Source organism: Silurus meridionalis, chromosome 28 (assembly GCF_014805685.1).
Source record: "Silurus meridionalis isolate SWU-2019-XX chromosome 28, ASM1480568v1, whole genome shotgun sequence".
NCBI classification, from domain to species: Eukaryota; Metazoa; Chordata; class Actinopteri; order Siluriformes; family Siluridae; genus Silurus; species Silurus meridionalis.
The window spans coordinates 5,308,003-5,330,619 of NC_060911.1; the positions used below are offsets into that span (position 1 = coordinate 5,308,003).

Genomic DNA, 22,617 nt, shown 5'->3' on the forward strand with positions numbered 1-22,617 from the left:
TTTTAATTCAGAATCTTTTGAATTCATTAATGTAAAACAAAATCTAGCAATAGAAGTTTGACTTAGCTAACGTTAGACAAGTATGTATTTAATGTTATTTAACAATATTTATTGTAAATGCCTTTTTTTTTTTTTTTTAAATGGCATTGGCATGGTTTACCACAAAAAATAAATTCAGAAAGTAGATCCCTACACAGCCCCTTGTCAGTATCATAAACTGTGACAATACCTATTAACCCTTGCATATTGCTTGGCCTATCATACATCACTGATTACTTACAACTGTTTTTTAACAGTAATTAACACACCTACGTTTACAAAATTATTTTGCCTTTAAATGTACTTAAGTATCCAATGTACTATGATTTATTATGGCTATAATGTTCCTATTATAATTTTTGGCAACTCAGTTTATGTAAAATGACTCTAATGTTACTCTCAGCACACCAATCTATTAAGAGAATTATACTAATAAATCAAACGCTGATTGATATCTATTACAATTATCATGAGCCAAAAACCTTCTTTTTAACTACTTAAAAAGAAAAAAGGAATCAAGTCAGGAGTTTCTTTTATCATGTATTCCTCTCAAAATGTTCTGCCTGCTGTTCAAATATCTTATTTTGTATTAAAATGTGCAAAAAAGCATGTCTTGTCTTTCTTGCATGTTTACTTTGAAGTATGTGCACATGGATTTGCCATTTTGCGCCTATTAATTTTAAATAGAAAACAAAAAAGAATGTGCAGTGTTATAGGCTTGTAAGTGATGAGAAACTAATCTGTATTTAGTTTTCCCTCTTTGCCAGACAGTGTGTTCAACAATGTTGGTACAGTATAGGACCATATTTGCATTCTTTTTTTTATTAATATTTTTTAAAAAATTGACCTTCCACTGTAGCTCACTAGTTTCATCCTACAGAAAAAAAAACAGAACGAATACAAGACATCGATATAGACAAGGCTTGGGGTTATAGCTGGGGTTAAACTGTGCCCTTATCTCTCATAGGCAGGCTCCATTGGAACTTTTAGTATTGAGAGACAAAGAGCAGGGCCTGATCCACAAAGGTGAATAGTGGGGGCCCTTAGAGTATGACCCCAAGTAGGGCTCATCTTTGGCTTTCAGGGAAACAATGTCTTGCAGCATGGCTTATTAGTCACGCTAATCTATTGGGGCCAAATTTGCTGAGTTGGGTTGAAAAAACATGTAAATATTACTAGTCATTTATAGTCACAGGCCCAGTAGCCTTCAAACAGTGAAAATTTGATTAAGGTAGTAATAAAAGGGGGCAAACAGCATGAAAAAGGTGGAAAGGGTTAGTGGGGAAATATCAACTCCATCCCTGAGGTTGCTAGCATAATACTAACTATTAGCAATGCTTTAACCAACTTGTCTCTGAACTTTTTGGTTTTGGCTAGACATGGGTAATAAGCCTGTCAGTGGTAGCCAGAGGCATATAATTTAGGCAACCACTTGGGCTGTGTGATGAGAGCTGACAGAGAGGGATATCTGACTTGATAAAAGTTATGATAGAAATTAAGTAAAAACTCCAGCCTTTTTAAATGTAACTTTACAACCTTCCTGTAAGTGTGAGCAACAAAAATGATTTGAACATATGAAAAACAAGAACGCAAACTAAAACATCTATAATTGTATTGCACTTTCTTTCTTCAGTGTCTGTGTATCATTTTAGCTGGCAATTGTGTAACTCTGTTCATTGTTGGCTACGGATAATTTATACAGCGAGCTGTAAACAAGTTAATTATTTGAACATGTTGATTGAGTGTATGCTTTAAGAGCTTTAATTAAATGTACTGAGCTAAAGTCACTCAGCAGAGCAAAGCACTGGGGTCCCTGGATAAATCCTGAGCTCGGGTTACTGTCAGTGTTGGGTTCCGCATGATCCTCTATTTTCCACACGGGTTTTCCCCAGGCTCTCTGGTTTTCTGCCATCTCCCAAGGTTAATTGGTTACTCTATATCACCCTTAGGTGTGAATTTGAATGCTTACATGGCAATAGGTTGACGTCCCATGATAATATCCCAGCTTGATGCTCAGAGTTCCTGGGATAGTCTCTGAATCCTCAGAACAGTTTTTGAATCTTCAAAGATGGAAGATGAAATAACGAACGAGCTTTTTATACTTATAGGAATTGTTACAAAATATACAGGCCATAAATATGTAGAATATATAAAAAAAAAACATGTATAAACAAATATTTCTTATGTTGATAACAATCAGTCAAGTGACTTAATAATGCTGAATAACGCACCATGTCTAACTTCTGGTCATTTTTTGTATTGATACTATAAATGTGTTATGGGCATAAACAGTATTTGTGCTGTCCTGATAAAACTGTTATGACTCTCAGTCTAAAATGAAAAATCACAGCCTAGAAACAAATTATTGGTCGAAATAAGGTAAAAATCTGATTTTAAATGAAAAAAAAATTTAGAATCCCCTATTCCCATGTGGAGAACAATGAGGTTTCCTTTCTTGTATGTAACACAGATATTGATTCGGTGGTTGAAAATCTGATTTATTACTGCACAGGGAGCCGATGTGAACCCGTCTGTCTTCTGCTGCGCGGGACGTGACGGAGGCTAGTTAGTGCTGCAGAGTAAAGTTTCTGATGTATAGTTTTTTCCCCTCAGGACTTTTAGGATTTGATTTGTTCTGGCAGACTTCTTAATGGCTGTTTTACCACCAAACACAGCACATTTGAGAAAAGATGAAGTGTATATTACCGACATGTAGCTCTATGAAGCGTACTAAGGCTGTGTTTTGTATTGTCTTAAAATATATAATCACACCCTTAATATAACCCAAACGAGGATGGGTTACTTATTTGAGTCTGGTTCCTCTCAAGGTTTCTGTCTCATCCAACTAAGGGAGTTTTTCCTTGCCAGAGTCACCCCATGCTGCTCATCAGGGATATTACCACATAATTCACTTTAATTCTGATATTCTTTAAAAGCTGCTTTAAGACAATGTCCAATGTAAAAAAGCGCTATAGAAATGAACTTGTATGAATTACAGTGTGTTGAACATATTGCGACAGTATGGCCAGAGAAAGACGTATCCAAAATGGAGTTTAATTTGCACTTACCTTTCTGAAATGAAAATACACGATTTTGAGGGTGAACATTTGTTTTATGCAATTACAGATTTCAACTGGGAGTGCTTTCATGGCACGTGACAAAATCAGTCACAAATTTTGATTTCAAATTCTATTTAAACCAACCATCAATTTAATCATCATCCGTCTTCAGGTGGATGAGATCACATTCTGAACCTCAGCCCCAACTGCAGTTTCACTCACACACCAAGATTGAGATTAATAATTCATGACCAGCGATATATTCCTGCACGCCTATTACTGAGCCTCATCAGGATATGAGGTCAGACTAATTAAAAGCCAGCTCATTTTGCCATTGCTTGAGGATGCTTAAGGGAAGTCTGCCATTTATTTATAACTTCCAGCTTCCAAAGGAAAGCAATAAAGCTTTCATTGGATTCTTTTACATGACAGCAGAAACAGGCCTGAGGCCAGTTTTAATGGTATTGATGCACGACACTTAGTGTGAGGAAGGGAAATGTGGGAATTGATTTCAGTCCAGTTATTAGACTTTTACCAGTAGTCTGTCGCTGGGATCTGATTGATCCATCAGGGCTGGTAAGAAGTGTAACTGTGTTGTAAGGAATATAAGCAAGGTGTGTGTTTATATTAAACACCCGATTTTGTGTCTGAGTAACAGGTCTCTGACCCACACAGGTATTGTATGTACTGTGCCATACTGCTGTACAAAGTGCTCCATATTATACTTGCCTACTATTGAAAAATATAGAATCTTCTGTATACTTCATACTGTTTCGGTATATACTACAGTGTGTGTGTGTGTGTGTGTGTGTGTGTGTGTGTGTGTGTGTGTGTGTGTGTGTGTATATATATATATATATATATATATATATATATATATATATATATATATGAAAGAGCCAATGAAATGAAGTTAGCATCTAACCAGAAGTGCATAAGTGGCCTGTTTACAATAAATAAATAGCAGTGTGATAAATAAGAGTATGGGGTCCATGTACAGGGTTGAGGGTGAATAATGTACAGAAGGTGCAGTAGGTAATAATATATGTATATATAGTAATATACAATATACTGTGTAAAGATTGTGCATAGATGTCAGGGAAATAACATGATTAAATGACATAATATAGTTATGTAAGTCTGAATGTTGTTTGATACAGTATATTCAGAATAAATATGGGTGGATTATACAGTAGTGTGGTGAAAAGTTATGAATGGTGTGAAAAAGCATAGTGGATAAGCAGTGCAAAAAAATACGAATCCAGAAAGTAACAATACAGTAATGTATTTTGACTTTGTATGATGATCAGCTGTTCAGTGCAGCAACAGCCACCAAAAGCTCATCTTTAGTCTGTTTGTGTTGCTCTGAGGCACTTGTAGCTTCTGCCCGATGGGAGAATGGTGAATAGTCCATGGTTGGGGTGAGAGTTATCTTTGATTATGCCCCTTGCTCTTTACAGACAGCATTTCTTGTAAATGTTCTCCAAAGTGTGTAGCTGAATGCAAATGATTTGTTGGGCAGTTTTCACCACGACCTTCAACACCGGCTTTACAGTCCAAAGCAGTGCAGCTGCTGTACCACATTGAGGATGTAGTTAGTGAGGATGCTCTCAATAGTACAGCAGTATAAGTTTTCCAGTATCCTGTAGCACAGACAGGATTTTTAAGTCTCCTCAGGAAAAGTAGTCGCTGTTGTGCCTTTCTGATCAGGATAGAAGAGTTTAGGGACCAGGTGAGATCCTCAGAGATGTGCACTCCGAGGAACTTAAAGCTGGGTACACACTCAAAAGCTCTGTTGATGTAAATAGAAGCGTGAGTGTGATTGCGTGAGTGTGATTTCTGGCTCATTAAAAGTCCACAATGACCTTCTTTGTCTTCTTGGTGTTGTGTTCCAGGTTATTGTTCTCTTACCATGTTACTAGGTGCTGGAGCTCCTCCCTGTAAGCCGGCTAATCATTACACCTAATCAGGCCTATCACCAAACTTAATAATGCTGTTTGAGGCAGTTGTAGATGAAAAAGGAGTATAGGAGACGGAACAATACACCTCCCTGAGGAATCCCAGTGCTGAAGGTGAGACTAGAGGAGGTGACTGTGTTCAGTTGGACAGACTGTGGTCTGTTTGTAAGGAAGTCCAGGGTCCAGTTGCAGAGATTTGTGCAGATGCCAAGTTGTTTCAGCTTCATGATTAGCTTGAAACATCTAACTGTGTTCAAAGCTGAGCTGGAATCAACAAACAATATCCTAGCATAAGTGCCAGGGTTGTCCAGGTGAGTCAGGGCAGAATGAAGCACTGTAAAAATGGCGTCCTCGGTTGACCTATAAACTGGTATCCTCGGTTGACCTATAAACTGGCATGGGTCCAGAGTGGGTGGCAGACAGTCTTTAAGGTTGGTAAGGACCAGTCTTTGAGACTTGAAGCGGGTGGGGACAGTTGCTTGGGCCAAGGGCTGATCTAAGTTATCCGTGAATAACTCAGCCAGCCACACATGTTCTGTTTACACAGCCAGGGATGCCGTCAGGGCTAGGTGCTTTCCAGGCATTGACCCTGCCCAGGTAACACATACTTCAGAGGTGGATATTGTGAGTGGCTGCTCACCTGGAAATAGCTCTGCCTTGAGCATGGGCTCCATGTTCCCTGTTTCAAAACAAGCGTAGAAGAGGTTGAGCTGGTCGGGAGTGAAGCATAACTGGTTGGTGGTGCCCTGCTAGGTGGTTTGAGGTCAGTGATAGCGTGAATCCCTTGCCACATGTGTTGGGGGTCAGCAGAGTTCAAGTGCTCCTCAATCTGCTGTTTGTATGCTTGTTAAGCTTTGCAGATTTCGCTCCTCAGATTGGCTCCAGCAACGCTGCAGGTTTCCCGCTCTCCAGACCTGAAGGCTGTGTTCTGCTCCAGTATATGAGTAAACTGTTTACTTCAGCTGCACATAGATCTACTTGTTACTACATATTCCTACTGTGTACTACATATTGACACACTGCCCCAGTATATATTTTATACAGTATTATTGACATTTTATATATTACATTCTGCTTCATTATAATCTGTATATTACATACTTTTGAGTATATAATGCATTCTAGACTGTTGCATATAATACAAACTGCTCCTATATATACTGTATAGCAGTGGTCCCCAACCCCCGGGCCCAATTGGTACAGGGCCGCACAGAAAGAATACATGACTTACATTATTTCCGTTTTATTTATTATATGGTTCTGAACAACGTTTTATTTTAGAAAATTATCGGATTCTCTCCGCCACATCTGTCTATGACTTACTCTTGAAGCATGTCAAGATGCTTGTCTCGGTCACATGTCTTACCTCCATCCTCTGCCTTCTTAAAGGGGCTCCGCCGCTAACACATAATACGTTACTGCTAAATTCAAACCCCCAAGCTAGCAAAATGAACAAAAAACAACACAGTGGATTCACGATTATTATTATATTTAGAAAATACCAGTTTTTATGCTGGTCTTATCATTTTATTTTGTTGTATTTACCCACCACTCCTTAAAGGCCAGTCCGTGAAAATATTGTCTGACATTAAACCGGTCTGTGGTATGTATATATATATATATATATATATATATATATATATATATATATATATATATATCATTTCTTGCCCAATATAGTCTTAACTAGGGCTGTAACGATTCCTTGAGTAACTTGATGCTTAATTTAGTCCATTCAAATAAACACGTAGCACTGTGTTTCCCACTGACTATTATTACTGACACACTACCTGCTAAACTCTGGACCGGTAACCCAGAAGATGCTGCAGAACTGAAAAATCGAAGAACGAGGAGAAACTAGTAAGGGTTAAGGAAAAGATTCAGGCCAAAGAAAATGGCAGAAAGTTTCCAAAGTTTGGGATCATTTCAAACTAAAACACTGTACAGTGCAGTTACCGTTTTTAAAGTCATTTGAAATGGATTTTTATATTTTTATTTATATACAGTGCTTCCAAAAAGCCCCTCCGCAGTGGAGCAGACAAGAAAACCACATTGCGATACTGTGGGAGATTTAGTAAATAAATATATGAGCAGGAATTAGTGAGTTACTTGTTAAGAGACCTGTCTGATTTTCTCCCTCTTATTTATTATTGCTTTTTAATAAAGAAAAAAGTACTTTCGATCCGATTACTCGATTAATCGATGGAATAATCGCCAGAATACTCGATTACTAAAATAATCGATAGAAGCAGCCCCAGTCTTAACCCAATCATCCTTTTGAATTTTATAAACAAAATCCATCATCAGTTTCCTAAGAGCAGTTTATACTCCAGCCATTCACATGTCAGCATGAAAGCAGTTCTGATGCTCTCTAATAAAGATTTGTTTGACTCAGCCTGTAAAAGCAGGTGCGAAAAGGAGAAATCAATACTGCAGATGTCTCTGTGGCTCTGTCATAATAGTAAGACTTTTTTTTTTTAGCTGAGAAAAGAAAATTACAGCCTTCACATCTTCCATAATGCAGCAGGTGGGCTTCAGTGAACCTAACATCATCTTTTCAAATGCAATAAACAGTGCTCCATGATGTGAGACGGCTCTGAACAGATACGTAGTTGATGTACTGTAAGAAAAAACAAAGTCAGGATAAAGAAATCTGTGATTTTCATCATTTTATCTTGGTATCTCCTTATAGTTTCTGTATTACTTTTGAATTTAAGACTCAGGTGTGATACAGAAATCAAAAATGTGCCATGGAGTATATTGACTGGATGAATAGTTAAGTACTGCCCCCTTGTGGTTTGAATAAGTGCTTGGATTTTGGATGACATTAAAAATGAGTAAGGATCTCCTTAATATTGAGAATATCATTAAAATCCAGGTATAGTGCTGTAATAGATGTATTTATTTGGTTACTCATATTGTAAGGAATTATAATCCGTTAAAAATAAACGATGATGCAAATCTATGGGTAGATATACAGTACAGACCAAAAGTTTGGACACACTTTCTCATTCAAAGAGTTTTCTTTATTTTCATGACTATGAAAATTGTAGAGTCACACAGTCCAAAATCTAGTGGAATATCTTCCCAGAAAAGTGGAGGTTGTTATAAAAGTAAATGGGGGCTAAATGTGAAATGGGAATATTATGGTCAGGTGTCCACAATCTTTTGTCCATATATTGCATTTTTAAAAGATTATGATGTTACAAATGGAAAATAAAAGATTGTGGAAAAAATATTTCAAAAATCCCCATTTTGCATTTGTAAAGAATGAACGAAGGAATGATCTCATATTTTCTTAATTAGTATGCATAACATATTAGCAAGACCTTGTGAACGTACCTGATTTCGGGAGCCGGGGCAAATCATTCAGTGCCTTTCAAAACCTTCGGGGGGGAAAAAAAAAAAAAAATGTAAAAGTAAAGATAATGATGATGAAAATGAACAGGTCTTCTCCGAAAGCATTAACTGAAATCAGAGTTATTCAGATTAGGGAGAATGGAGACCATTTGTTATCTCGCTTGTCTTTTCCTGACCTCCAGTCATTTTAATCAAATTCCGGAGGGGGGGTTAGTACGCAGGTAGATGTCTAAATTTGGCAACAGTTAAATGATTATGTCTCTCCAATCCCGAAGGTGGAGAAATGATTCATTGATGGTGCATAGCTAATTAACTGTAGATACACACACACACACACACACACACACACACACACACACACACACACACACAATTTCATAGTACTAACTAATCGTAATAGCTTTTACAGTGAGCCTGTGCCTTTGTGCAGCCCTGTTTTTGGCTGGCAGTATTTAAAGTGCTGTGAATCCTGAGATATTTTTCTGCTCGTGTTTGAGAAGAGTGGTGACTGGGTTTACTAAAGACTTCTGATCAGCCCTAACCAGTCTGATCATTCTTCTCTCGTGTCTTTTATTGAGGCATTTCTTCCTGCAGGACCTCTATTTTGCAAATTGCAGTCAGTAAAAGCAAAAGACAACCACAAAAAAAGGCTTTTTTTTTCCCCATTTTAAAATTACCTATAATTCATACAGTGATGACAGGAACTCAGTGAATATCTTACTAGTAATGGGTTCTGGGTCCAGCGCGTTTTGTTCCTCACGGTCACGAATACATGAAATGCCTAGCGCTTTTCAAGGTCCATTCGACATTTCCAGCTCACACCTATTCACACAGTCTATTTTGATCGCTGTCCCAAACTGACCGCTGAAAGGGTTCATTTTCATTCCACTGCCTCAATTCTTATCTGACTGCCAGCTGAGGGGGTGTGTGTCTGCGCATCAGCACCCAGGAGAGAAAATGGCATAAATTTAGTCTGACATGACTGAGCTGAAATCTCCTCGGAGGGTAGCACGAGTAGCCGCTGTCCGAGGCCGAGTGGCCTTAATGATGGCCAGAGAGAGTTTGGGATGTAAATATGGTAAACGGTTGTCCTAGTTTGGTGCAATGAAATCTGAAATCATTTCAGAAATAAAATAACTAAATAAAACTAAATGTTTATACCTATAATATGCATTGATCCATCATATAATAGTGATTTTTTTTGTTTTGCTAATTTTGGCCTTAAAGTATTCTTTCTTTTTTTTTTTATTTTAAATGACCTATAATTTATACAGTAATGACAGGACCTAGTGAATATCAGTAAGTTATGGGTTCCAGTGCCATCGCTTTTGTTCTGCACAATCGCAAATAAAATAATGTTTTTGTGTTAAATCAGTGTTGTTTTGGCAATGCTTATTGTTGTTTTAGTGTTTTTTTAGTTTTTGTGCTTCTTCATTGTTGTTCTGTTGTTGCTTCATTGCGGTTTTGGAAGGCAGTAGCTCAGCGGTTAAGGCAATTGACTCGATGGATCGAAAGGCCTTGAGTTCAAATCTCAGCACAACCAAGATGCCAATTCTGGAACCTTGAGCAAGACCCTTAACCCTCAAATGTCCTGTTAGTCAGGATACAGGCAAATGCTGTAAATGTAAATCTTCGTTGTTTCATTGCTGATTTGATGTTGCTTCCTTGTCATTTCATTGTTATATATATTTTTTTTTTTTGCTTTAATTGTGCTTTAGTGTGGATCCGGTCTTGTTTCAGTATCCTCTCTGTGTTTGTCCGAAATCTTATTGCAACAAGTAAATGATAAATGTTATTTTTATACTAGTTTGTGTGTTTTTGTGTGCTAGTCTTGATCACAACCTTCACTGAACAATTCAGAAAAAGCAATTCTTAGCTTAAAACAGATTGAACTGACCTCAGACTAGGATCCCAAATAAAGAATGGTAATGTGTTCATACAGTCCGATGAAAATCTGCAAAGTATTTGGAGGTCTTTTTTTTTTTTTTTTATGACTGACTTATTTCTTCATTGACTTACAATGAAGAATTGCAATTAAAAAAAAACTTTGGGTTTGCATTGGCTGCCATAAGCTCAGCTCTTAAAAAAAAAAAAAAAAAACACCAGATAATTTTCAGATCCTGAGGCTTTGTTTTGTCCTTCTTATTTTTTTATTTAGTATTTAAATGGATGCCAGACTACAATTCGATACAATGGCACTCAAAAAGGGTTTTTACCACAAAGAGGCATTAAGGAAAATTCTGATATAAAAATCTTATAAGATATTGAAATGAACCCATTCTGAGATGACATGAGGCATCAGGAGCGTACCAAGGAATTGTTTGTAATGTGGTGGTAGAAATGACATAGTGACAAAGTGTTGATAGTGTTCAAAGTGTTCTCAGTTTAACATGTATATGGACTATATTTGGAAACATGTAGTAATAAAAATACAGTCTTTGTGCAATGCTAATTGGTTTTCTGTCATAACTACCCAGGTGTATGTGCTTTAGCTCATTTTGTAGAATTTACTCAGACACTTGGTTCCCTGTGGGGACAGTCTGTGTGCCAGGATATTGGCTCTACTGTGTGAGTGTGTGTTTTGGATGTGTGTTCTGTCTCCTTTGGGCTTTGGCACGGAGACAAGTAGGAAAGAGTCAACCAGACCAAAGAGCCGAAGAAAGCGTGAGGAAGCAATAAAGGGTGTCACATCTGTCAGAGTGTCTACTGTTGCCCGCCCATATGCCCTCCCCAAAAGACCCACACAATCCTCCAGTGCCTCAAAAACACGAAAGTGACCTAATTAAGCACAGGATGAGAGTAAAACACAAAAGAGAGAATGAAATCAGGTGTAACCTGGAGCCGAAAAGGAGAAGGACTGGATTATTAGAGTGCTGAAAGTCAACTCCGTGAGCCTCTTGGTGATACTTTTACTCTTCAAGACTAATGAGATATGTAACGCTACAGATTTGAAATCTTCAATTGAACTCCATTCTTTTTTGCATTATTTTGCTTGAATTATTAATAGACCATTAGTAGGAGATAATTCTTCTTTTGGACAGTTTCGGGAGCCACGGCGAAGATCACGGCAGGAAGGCAATAGCCGAGAAAGGTGAAACCGAAATAGCACAAAGACATTGTAGAGACATGTCTCTGGAGCGCTACAAACAATGACAGCGTGTGAGCTTGTGAATGTGGCAGACAGCGGGACGTAGGCAGCTTCGAGTGAAGACAGGAGGAACTTTTGCCACACATGGGCATCATGATCGTGTTCTTCAAAGACGAGTGGGAGGTGGAGGGTTTGCAGACCGTCAGCATTCTGTTGGTGGTCTGCAGCTCCTTCAGGCTACTGCACTTTTTGGGCTTAATTGATTTTGCCTCTGGAGGTAAGACACTATAGCTGAGATGCCCACAACATATCAGAAACTTGTTCTTTTAGCAGGTTTCTTTTTTATCTGTTTGTATGTCTGTCCCAAATGGCAAAGTGTTGGAAAGGGAAATACTTTTATTTGAGAAGGGGTGTGATGGTAAAAGGAGGTAAAAATGTCTTTTCCGACAAGATACAGATTCCCTAACAAATTAATCTCTTTTGATACGAAAGGTAACTGATACCCAATCATATATTAAACCATTTCCTTCTGCAGAATAAGCTCTCTATTGTTACTTTCCAGCAACCCATGACAGGAATAAACGTAATTTCATTCCCTCCAGGCTCTAAAAGCTGGGATTGATTGTTCGTGTACGGAGCGTTGTGTCTTCTGTGCTTTCAGTAAATTGAAATCGAACACGTCTGAGCAACTGCATGTCCGTTTTATTTCTCAGGACAAGTGGTACACTGGACTAGACGTGTTCTAGGAGAATTTTAACCTGGTCTGGGAAATAAAACGTGCTAAATCAATATAATTTTTTTGGCAGGTATCATGTTTGAATACTGCACTGACATCTCGTACCTCATCGCAGAGGAATAGTGGTAAATAATTACGCTAGAGATTACGCTGACATAGTGGTGAAAATGAGTAACTTTAGGGTTTTTTAGTTTTTAAAGACATTTGGAAAAATCACCAGTCACAAACCAATTAAATATACAAGTTCTTCTTATTTTCAACTTCTTACTTTACTTAAAAGGCTTTAATCCCAACATCATTAAATGAGAAAGCGCTGCCTATAAATGTCACCTTGGACCTTTTGTGTAAATAATTAATATATATATTGTAAATGTGAAAACATTTGAAATATAATAGAACATAAATGATTTTTATTTTAAATTTCTAAATTAAATCTAGAAAGAATATACAGACAATTATACTGGATTTCTTCTAATAATTGTTCAGTTCAATCCGATTTGATTTGTATAGCCATTTAAACAATGGATATTATGCCAAAGCAGCTTTACAGAAATAAATAAATTATAAAATGTGAATTTTTGCCTCATAAAATAGTCCCTAAACAATAATTATCCGTATGAGCAAGCCAGTAGTGACATTGGTAAGGAAAATCATCTCTGATATGGTATGAGGAACGTTGAGAGGAACCAGACTTAAAAGGGAACTCATTCACGCCTGGGAATCCCAGCTAGTCACTAATTCATAACTGTTAATGGTAATTGTAGGTCCTAAGCTATTTTAGCATACTGTGTATATTCATCTTCATGGTTCTTGTGTTCAACCCTAATCAGTAATCTCATGGAATTTAGTCGGTTTATTTGGAACTATTATAAGTTGCACCTAGTGGTCTCCAATTGAAGAGAATTATAAGTGTAGAATTGTAATTCTATACATCATTTTAAAACAGCCTCTTCACCTGTTTATTGCATATTGAGGATATTCATTTGGTCTTTGCTGTAAGTTCAACTCCATGGCTATGTGGTGGTCTGTCTAGACAGATTACTATAATTACATATCTCTTTAAAATCCATTTCTAAATGCTTTTAGTTGTTACATTTGAATCAATAGACATTCTTACTTATTGGAGTAATGGCTTAATGTAATTATTCTTTTTTTTTTTGCTGCATCCTTCAATCACAAATATTAAGTCTAGTCTGCTTCGGCTTCTCATCCTCCTGCAAGCTGCTGCGTATTTATCTTAATTTAATGGCATATTCCTGTTTATAGTTTGTGCTTTTATATTGTGCTTTTTCTCAGATTAATTAGTTCATTCTGTTGAGGGATAATAATTGGTATATAGATTATGTATGCATTGCACTCATTCTAACAACAATACTTGTAAAAATGAGCGCACATGTAATATTGTATTTGCATATTTTAATTCATTAATAATAGTTTGTTTTGTTGTGTTTTTTAGTAGCTGTGTTTATACTGCATAATCTTACATATATTAATATACAGAGTTTACAGACTTATGTACCATACCCTGTCCACGTGATTCTCTCCATGGTATAGGAAGTTTGCTAGATTCAATGTGCACTAATTTGCAGGAAATGTGTGCCAGACACAAATACCCTGATCCCACACCTGAAACGGGACTTCTATTGGATTTTGAAATTAGCTCAACGTTCTTAGACCATGCTAAGGGGCAGTAGGTGGTCTTTATTGCCAAAAGTGACCATCCAAATCCCTGGCAAAAATGGAGTGTTTACTGTAGATGAATGAATTGAAATATAAGCGCTGTTATTTGTATACTGGTTATAGTTTTTAAAGATGATCAGTCTTTCACGGAGGAGAAGCTTAAACGTTCTTGTGATGATATATACATTGGGTTAAGTGCGATGCAAAATAGGCATATTCTGCTACTCCCAGCATCACAGGGTTGCTTTATTCAGGGTTGTTTTGCTGAAGAGTAGAAAAAGTGAATTTAAATAATATTTGGTTTTCAGCCTGACCAAAAATACTTTTCGGGTTACATTTGGAAAATAGATCAGTTGCTCATGAAATGTGATGATATTTCTCTAAAGCCCGGTCAGCAAAGTCCATTGCAGAGTGATGTGCTGCATGTTTCTGACATAAAATACAGGGGGTCTGTGTGTATGTGGGCCTGCATATCATTTTTACTGTTTTTATCATAACTCCTGTTTAAGCTTCAAAGGCAATATCAAGCTTGTATGACATCTTTTAGACCATTCCATAGAAATCACCAAATATCATGAATCTGTGTCATTTCCGACTGCATTTCCCATTTGTGTCCATTTTTTTTCTATACACAAATTGAGTAACTGAACTGAAGTTTGCAAAAAAAAAAAAAAACGGATGCATGTAACCAGTTGGATTTGTGGCATAGTGTCACAGGGTCCTGGGTTCACTTCAGAGCTCAGTTCAAGTTTTGTGAGATTTTTGTGTGCTGGCAATGTGGGTTATTTCATAGGTTTCCTAATATGTGCCATAATATCACACGAATAGACATTGTATTGCCCCTGACTGTAAAAGAATTTGTGCATGGCACCCTGTGATAAACTGGCTTCCTATATCTGGTCAATTTTGCCATTTTACACTTTGAGGACAGGCTCCAGATCAACTGAGCCCTGATTTGGATAAAGCAGTTATTATAAACTCTTTCTAGCCAGAATACCTGGTAATTCTGTCCATTCCCAGTGCCAGCCAGGGTTAGACAGATCCCCCTGTTGAGTCTTGCTTCCACAGTATTTCATGTCCCTCTTGGTCTACTCAGTAAGCATCTCTATATCTGTAATACTGCAAAAGCTTTTTAACCCAACGGTTTTTCCTGCTCTTGAGTGAATTTTTGACTAATCGGATCAACAAGCAAGAACTAGATTGAACAGGATGTGTTAGAAAGGTTCAAACATCATAACCCTTCCTTGAAGCCAAGCCTAGTGGCTAGAGTTCAATCTGATCCACCTTCTGCAAGGTTGGTGTCAAACCATGGTGGAAAAGCCTCAGTTAGATGTTATAGCGTGTCTAGTGGGTTAGGGTTTGGGTTATACATGGGGTTGAATCAGTTCCAGCTCCATACCCTAGACTTCTGGAGGACTATTCTGTGGTCAGTGACACTCCAGGACCAGAACTGAAAAACACTAATCTTTTCTTTATTGGGAACAGCCAGGAATATCAGCCATACAAGACCTACACCAGGTTTTAGTGTGTCTTTCTTGTCTGTCTTCATTGGTGTCCTTGGCAATAGACTTCCATACATTAAATAGTCTAAATGGCCACTAATTGACTCTTGACTTTGACATCCAGGCAAGTTGCGACCAATAGGAACTATAATCTATTTTTATTAATGAATTTCTGAGGGCATCAATGTCATAATACAATTCAATAAACCAGCCAAATTGTTGTATCTTTAATCATATACTGTAGCACGTTAATTTGACCTGCCACCTCAAGCAGAGCCATTTCAAACTATTTTAAAACTCAAGTATTAACTTCATTAGATCATCTGACAAGCAGATGGATTTTAAGACACCTGACATTTCTTGTGGCTCTTTTCCAAACTGTTGCAACAAAGCAAGAGTCACACAATTGTATAGGATGCCTTTGGATGCTGGATAATAAAATGTTGCATTCACATGTACTTGGAAACCCAAACCTGCAGTGCCTCTGTGCACAAAGCTAGCTGCTCAGATATGGGTGACATGGTTTGGAGAGGAAAATCTTGCGTGGCCTGCTATAGAGCGCTAATCTCAGTCCTACTGAACACCTTGGAAATGAACTGGAACACTGATTGCACCCCAGGCCTCCTCACCTCACCTCACCTACATCAGTACCTGACTTCACTAACACTCTTGTGGCTGATTAACACAAATGTCCACAGGCACACTTCAAAATCTAGTGGAACATCTCCCTAGAAGAGTGGTGGTAACAGCAATTTAGGACTAAATTTAGAATGCAATGCTCAAAAAGCACATACTATATCACTTTTGGCAATATAGTGTACCTTCCATACTACAGCCACATTCAGGCAATAGGCTTTAAAGCAATACCACTGTTGATTAATTCACTCCACAATCACTCCTCATAACACCATAAGTCAAAAGTGTGGGCTGCACTCACCAGTCAGTTCTTTCTGTTGGGTCATGTTGTTTCCCAAACGAACTTTACATACAATTTGCCTGTTAAATGAATGATTTTGTGGTATTGTGGTGCATGCATCGTGTGTGTGTGAATGTGTGTGTGTGTGTGTGCACCCTCCGCTGATCTGCATGTGTTTCCTTCTGTGCTCTCTTTTTCTAACCCTCTATTATGGTTGATGACTTACAGGAAACACTCCCAGCCAAAGCAAAAAAAGTATTAAACAGCGGTTCCTCAAGCTGCTGCCCTGCTGTGTGCCCAGTGTCACTCCCTCAGTCAGTCAATGCAAGTGATTCACCACTACCTCACTCATTTTCCTCCATATAATGCATCATATCATTATTACTATCATTATTAAAATATGATTAAATAGCAGGTTCATAATTCATTTCACATTATTTGGGGCCGATATTTAAAAGTCCTTAGTATTTAATTTGTTGACAATTATTTTTGCATTTAAATTTCAGAACAAAGTGTTACAAGATATGTTTTCTCTCCGAGAGGGTGGGCACTTGTAATGACATCCTCCAATCAAAATTTGATTCTATTCATGATACTGGCTTTATGATTTTGATCCGATTCAATTCTCCGATTATTTTGAACAAAATTCGAATGAAGAAACATATACGTTTTTGCAATGTGTATGTATTTGAACGTTTCAATTCAATTCATTTTTATTTGTATAGCGCTTTTAACAATGAACATTGTCTCAAAGCAGCTTTACACAGATAATGTGGTGATTAAACGTAAATATGTTCTTTGTAAGTATGTTTGTCCCTGATGAGCAACTGTGGCAAGGAAAAACTCCCCTAAATGGCATAAGGAAGAAACCTTGAGAGGAACCAGACTCAAGAGGGAACCCATCCTCATCTGGGTTGCACCAAATGTCCATTTGAAGCAGATATACAATGTTGCGGGGTACAGTGATGATGATCAGAAGCAAACTGTATTCCTGAGTCAGTGTAGCAGACTGTTGACATTAACTACAGTCCAATCCGTCCTCAAAGCACCCGTTCTACTCCGGAATAACATGGAACCACCCAAGGTGTTGATGAGAGACCGTCCCAAGCTGCACAGAAGTGTGAAGATCCACGGAGGGGAGAGGGGCAGGAACAGTGGTCACTGGAGCCTCAGGAGCATGTTTAACTCGACCGAGAGAGAGAGAGAGAGAGAGAGAGAGAGAGAGAGGGTGACAGGAAGAGAAGGATATGGATTATTAAGTGTCCCTATTGGTGTATGAAAGTTAATGTCACTGTGCAGTTTGGACTCCGGCAAGACTCGCTATGGCAGCATAACTAAAAGGGAGAACCAGAAGGTAACACAGACATGAGGGATCTCTGGGATAAGAGACGACCCACCACACCACTGTCAACAAACCTGAGTGAACGTGTGAATGTGAGGGGACGACAGCATACAAATATACCAGTTCACCAAACACTCTATATCCATGCTCCCTCCAGATCTGAGCCTTTATCTAAGAAAAATCTACTGATAAAAGGCTTGACTAAATAAATAAGTTTTCAACCTCGACTTGAACACTGAGACTGTGTCCGAGTCCCGAACACTGGTTGGAAGGCTGTTCCATAACTGTGGGGCTTTATAAGAGAAAGATCTGCCCCCTGCTGTAGTCTTCATTATTTGAGGAACCAACAGATAGCCAGCACCTTTTGATCTAAGGAGGCGTGGAGGATCATACTTGTACAGAAGTTCACTCAGATACTGTGGTGCGAGACTGGTTAAAAACAGGGGTGATGTGGTCATATTTCCTAGATCTAGTGAGTATCAAACTATGAGCAGAAGTCAAGTCAGGAGTCAAGAAGCTTTTATGGTCATTTCAACCGTATACAGTTAACGCAGTACACAGTGAAATGAGACAACGTTCCTCCAGAACCCTGGTGCTACATTTAACAACATAAAGCTCTACATAACAGAAAACACAGAGCTGAGGACTAGTAAGTGTCCTCGCCACATAAAGTGCATGGTATGCAAACATTGCAGGACAGACAGTGCAAAGACGACACTAGACAGTGTAGGACAAATACACAAAACACAAAATAGCGCCGCTAGTAAACCTACTGTATATTATACAGTGCGGTGTTTAATGTTGCAAACAAGATACTACGCTGTTGCACTACTTCACCATAAACAAACAAAATAAAAAAAAATACATTTATAAATTTCATCTATTAAAATTTAGATTGTAATGATCAGTGTCCTTCTCAGGGACAATTAGAGTTCCAAAGTCGGCTAAAATGGCCAATTTGTAGCGATACAACGTGTTGAAAATTGCAGTTCAGAGCTACTGGGCTATCTTTTCATTACTGTGGTATCTGTTCAAAGGCTTTTTTCAAAAGAACGGGCTTTTTAGACATTTTAACTTTATGGGTGTGCAGATTGGTACAACTGGTGTTTAAATAGTTCAAATGTATTGCATGTATGGGTAATAGAATTCTGTGTGAAATGCAAATCACACATTTTATACTGAACAAAATTATAAACGCAACACATTTGTTTTTGCCCCGTTTTTCATTTGTGATTTGCAAACAATATTTGAGAGAAATAGGCCTTTTGTGTACATAGAAAAAGTCTTTGAGTTCAGCTCATGAAAAATGGGGCAAAAACAAAAGTGTTGCGTTTATAATTTTGTTCAGTTTAATCTCGCATATTAACTTCGCACTGTTCATATAAAGATGAAATGTATTTGCTGCTGATTAAGGAACATGTAGTCAGTTTATATATTTTATAGTGATTACTAAAATTGCACACACATTTCTATTCAAAGCTCAGACATAAGAAAAAAACATTGCTGTATATATTTATTTGCAAAACAAAATATAGTGTGTGTGAGGTGTGAAGGTTTTATAGAACTGAGGTTTGAAAGTGGTGGTAAAGGTGTGATTAAAATGTTTTTACACAAACGTTGATTTGACTTGCTTTTTTACTCTAAATATGCATTTCCTGCTAATGGACTCTATTCTGATGTTTACCTAAATATTTTTTACTACATTTAAATATGCATTATTTAGCTAGGCACTGTTATATGTTTAATTTTTTTTCAACAAAGATACATAATATTAGTGCTGTCAATCGATTAAAATATTTAATACACAACTTAATCGCACTAAATTAGCACTAAAACTAATACTCTAATCAACATGGGCATGGACAAATATAGATGCCTTTTGTAAATGTATGTTTAGAATAGAATATAGAATAGCCTTTATTTGTCACATATACATTAGAGCACAGTGAGATTCGTTCTTCGCATATCCCAGCTTGTTTGGAAACCGGTTTTAGAGCGCAGGTTCAGCCATGATACGGCGCCCCTGGAGTTTTAAATTACTGAAATCATCAGGACACCAAACAGAACTTTTGCTGTATTTCCATTTGCTGAATGTGCGCTTCATGACTGATTTCGGTGCTTGATTTGAGACTTGGTGCATCAGTAAAAACAAATGTTTAGCAATTAAAATGAATTTTTTGGTGAATTTTATAAATGTTTTTTTCTTTTAGCTTTTTTATGTTTTTATTTTTTAATTGTAAAACGGAAGTGCGTGCCACATTAATTGCGTGTTAATATAATTTGTGAACACGGCAATTTTGACAGCCCTAATAATATATATAATAATATATATAATAAAAGTAAAATAAATACAAATTCTTTTGTAACTGAATACAATAATTTACCTTTTTTAAACATGTGAATTATCTGATGAACTTGTTTGTGTCTCACAGACAGCATCGAGGATGATTTTGAACTCTCCACTGTGTGCCACCGGCCCGAGGGTCTGGAGAAACTGCAAGAGCAAACAAAGTTCACCAAGAAAGAGCTGCAAGTTCTCTACAGGGGCTTTAAAAATGTGAGACTTTCTGCTTATTCATTGTTGGTTACTGTGTCAAATCTGTATTCCAGCGAATTTTCTATTCTCAAAAATACCGATAAGAATTGTAACATGCGTTTCAGCGCGTTTTAACATGGGTGTAGTCGGGAAAATGAGTAACTGTATGTACATGTTCATGAAAAATGCACATCCTTTTTGAACATTCTTTTATTTATATATTTTTGTGGAAACTGCTGCCAATTTGAGGAGCAAATAAGGGACACTGTATCAGTGTCTGCTGTTCATCTATAAGATGTTTCCCAAAGGTGTTCAGTAGGGATGAGATCAGAAGTTAATATCAGGCCTTTCAAGATCTTCCTCTCCAATCCATGTCAACCATATGCAATTCAATTTTATTTGTATAGCACTTTCAACAATGAACATTGTCTCAAAGCAGCTTTACAGAGATAATGTGGTAATTAAAAGTGAATATGTTCTTAAGTAATAAGTTTGTCCCTGATGAGTGAGCCGGTGGCGACTGTGGCAAGGAAAAACTCCCCGAGATGGCATATGGAAGAAACCTTGTGATTAACCAGACTCAAGAGGGAACCCATCCTCATCTGGGTTGCACCGAATGTCCATTTATAGCAGATATACGATGTTGCGGGGTACAGTGAAGATGATCAGAAGCGAAAAGAAATCCTTAGTCAATGTAGCTGACTGTTAACATTAAATACAGTCTAATCAATCATATCTTCATGAAGCTGGCTTTGTGCACAAGGCCATAGTCCTGCTGGAACAGTTTTGGGTCTCCTCGTTCAAGTGAAGGAAAAAGTTAATGCTGCTGCATCCAAAGACGTACTTTACAATTGTTTGTCTCCAAACAATGTCTGGTCACTTTATACGAACTTTTGTCTGTATAGTATAACATGCTTTTTTCGTATAGTATTGTATTGTTAGCTATATAAATAGCTAGATAGCTACATATAAACTATAGTGTTACATACTATATATATTATATATACTATAATATACTTTCTCGGTGAACTATTGTAACATATAATGAAGCTGGTTCCAATTAGCAGCAGTCCAGTCCATGATTCTGGTGTAGCACCTCTTTAAAAAATCCCAGTCATAAGACAATTGTTAATGATGCTCAGAATGTCTAATCTGACAGTATTAAAAACCTGTTTTACGAGAAGGTGGGATGTCAGGAGGAGAACAGTTGGAATTTTAAAGTGATATTCTTACATATCTGAAGGGAAACCAGCTCAAAATCGCTCCATTGTGAGCAGGAAAATCTAGGATCAGGTAGATACTCGGCTAAGCAGAAAGCTCGTGGTGTTAATTTTGTCAATGAAAAGTTTCTACGATTTTCACATTCAGAGGGAGAAGTCAAAAGCTGGGAATTTGCGGAAAGGTTGAGAACGGAGTCAATCGTTGAAAAAGTAGTTTCTTTCAATGATGTCAGTTAAGAATTTGTTCTTTTCTGCTCTGACTGCATTTTTTGAAATGCTTTTAATGAGGCAGTCAGCATTTCAGACAATATTTGGAGCCTGTCTTTCTTCCATTTCCGCCCGAACCGTCGTCAGTGTTGCCGCAATCTTCGAATGTCACTGTATAACCGTGGCTGAGGCTCATGTTGAGAATGAACAAGCTTTCTAGGTGCAATAATATATATATTACAAGTTCTGTCAAACGGAAAAAAAAAAAAGCCATTTTACGTATACAGTACTGTATTACCATTATACTTCATTTTATAATTACGAATTACATTTTGATTAATACATTTTATTATTGCAACATAAAACTCCATAAAAACTATTCCCTATAAGTTTTTTGGTCTATCTTGCCAAACCAATGAGTTATGTGGCAAATGCAAATCTGATAAACCTGGGGGTGCCAGATTCTAACCGCGGTAAAGCGGGGTATTACTGTATAAACACAATTTGTTGCAGTGGTGTAGCTAACCTGTTGCTAAGGTCAGAGCAATGCAGTTTAACTTGTCTGTAGTAATGGAAAGGAAAGCTTAATCAATAAAATTTATTTCTAGTTTTCAATATATTCTTAGATAGAAGAAAATTACATTTTGGATTGTTGCTTGGATTGTTCTCCGGATCTTTTAAAGGTGGAGATCACATTTAAATCAGGTTTAAAGATGATCAAGCCGTATTACCTGGACCTGTTTTCAAATAACCACATCTCACACAGCAGGGAGGAGTTTTAATCCAGTCATGACGTGTAAATAGTCATGCCACTGTGAACAACACTGAACTCCCAGTTCACACATCACCTTCCTGCCTGCTTTAAACAAAGATTCAGTGTCGAATTTGTGTTTCAGGAATGTCCCAGCGGCGTCGTGAACGAGGACACCTTTAAGGTTATCTACTCTCAGTTCTTCCCACAAGGGGGTGAGTCA

At 37.5% G+C, this 22,617-nt stretch overlaps 1 protein-coding gene across 4 annotated transcripts in view; it reads left to right on the forward strand.

Annotated features, from left to right (window-relative positions):
- LOC124381155 (Kv channel-interacting protein 2-like) overlaps positions 1–22,617 on the forward strand; it is a 189,133-nt gene that overhangs the window by 160,231 nt on the left and 6,285 nt on the right. For 3 of the 4 annotated variants that reach the window (XM_046842572.1, XM_046842571.1, XM_046842570.1), the window contains exons 2-3: positions 20,113–20,237; positions 22,540–22,609. In XM_046842572.1, coding sequence (XP_046698528.1) covers positions 20,113–20,237; positions 22,540–22,609 — 195 coding nt within the window. Of the gene's footprint in view, positions 1–16,566; positions 16,663–20,112; positions 20,238–22,539; positions 22,610–22,617 lie in introns of all 4 variants that reach the window. The other variant, XM_046842569.1, reaches the window with a different exon arrangement.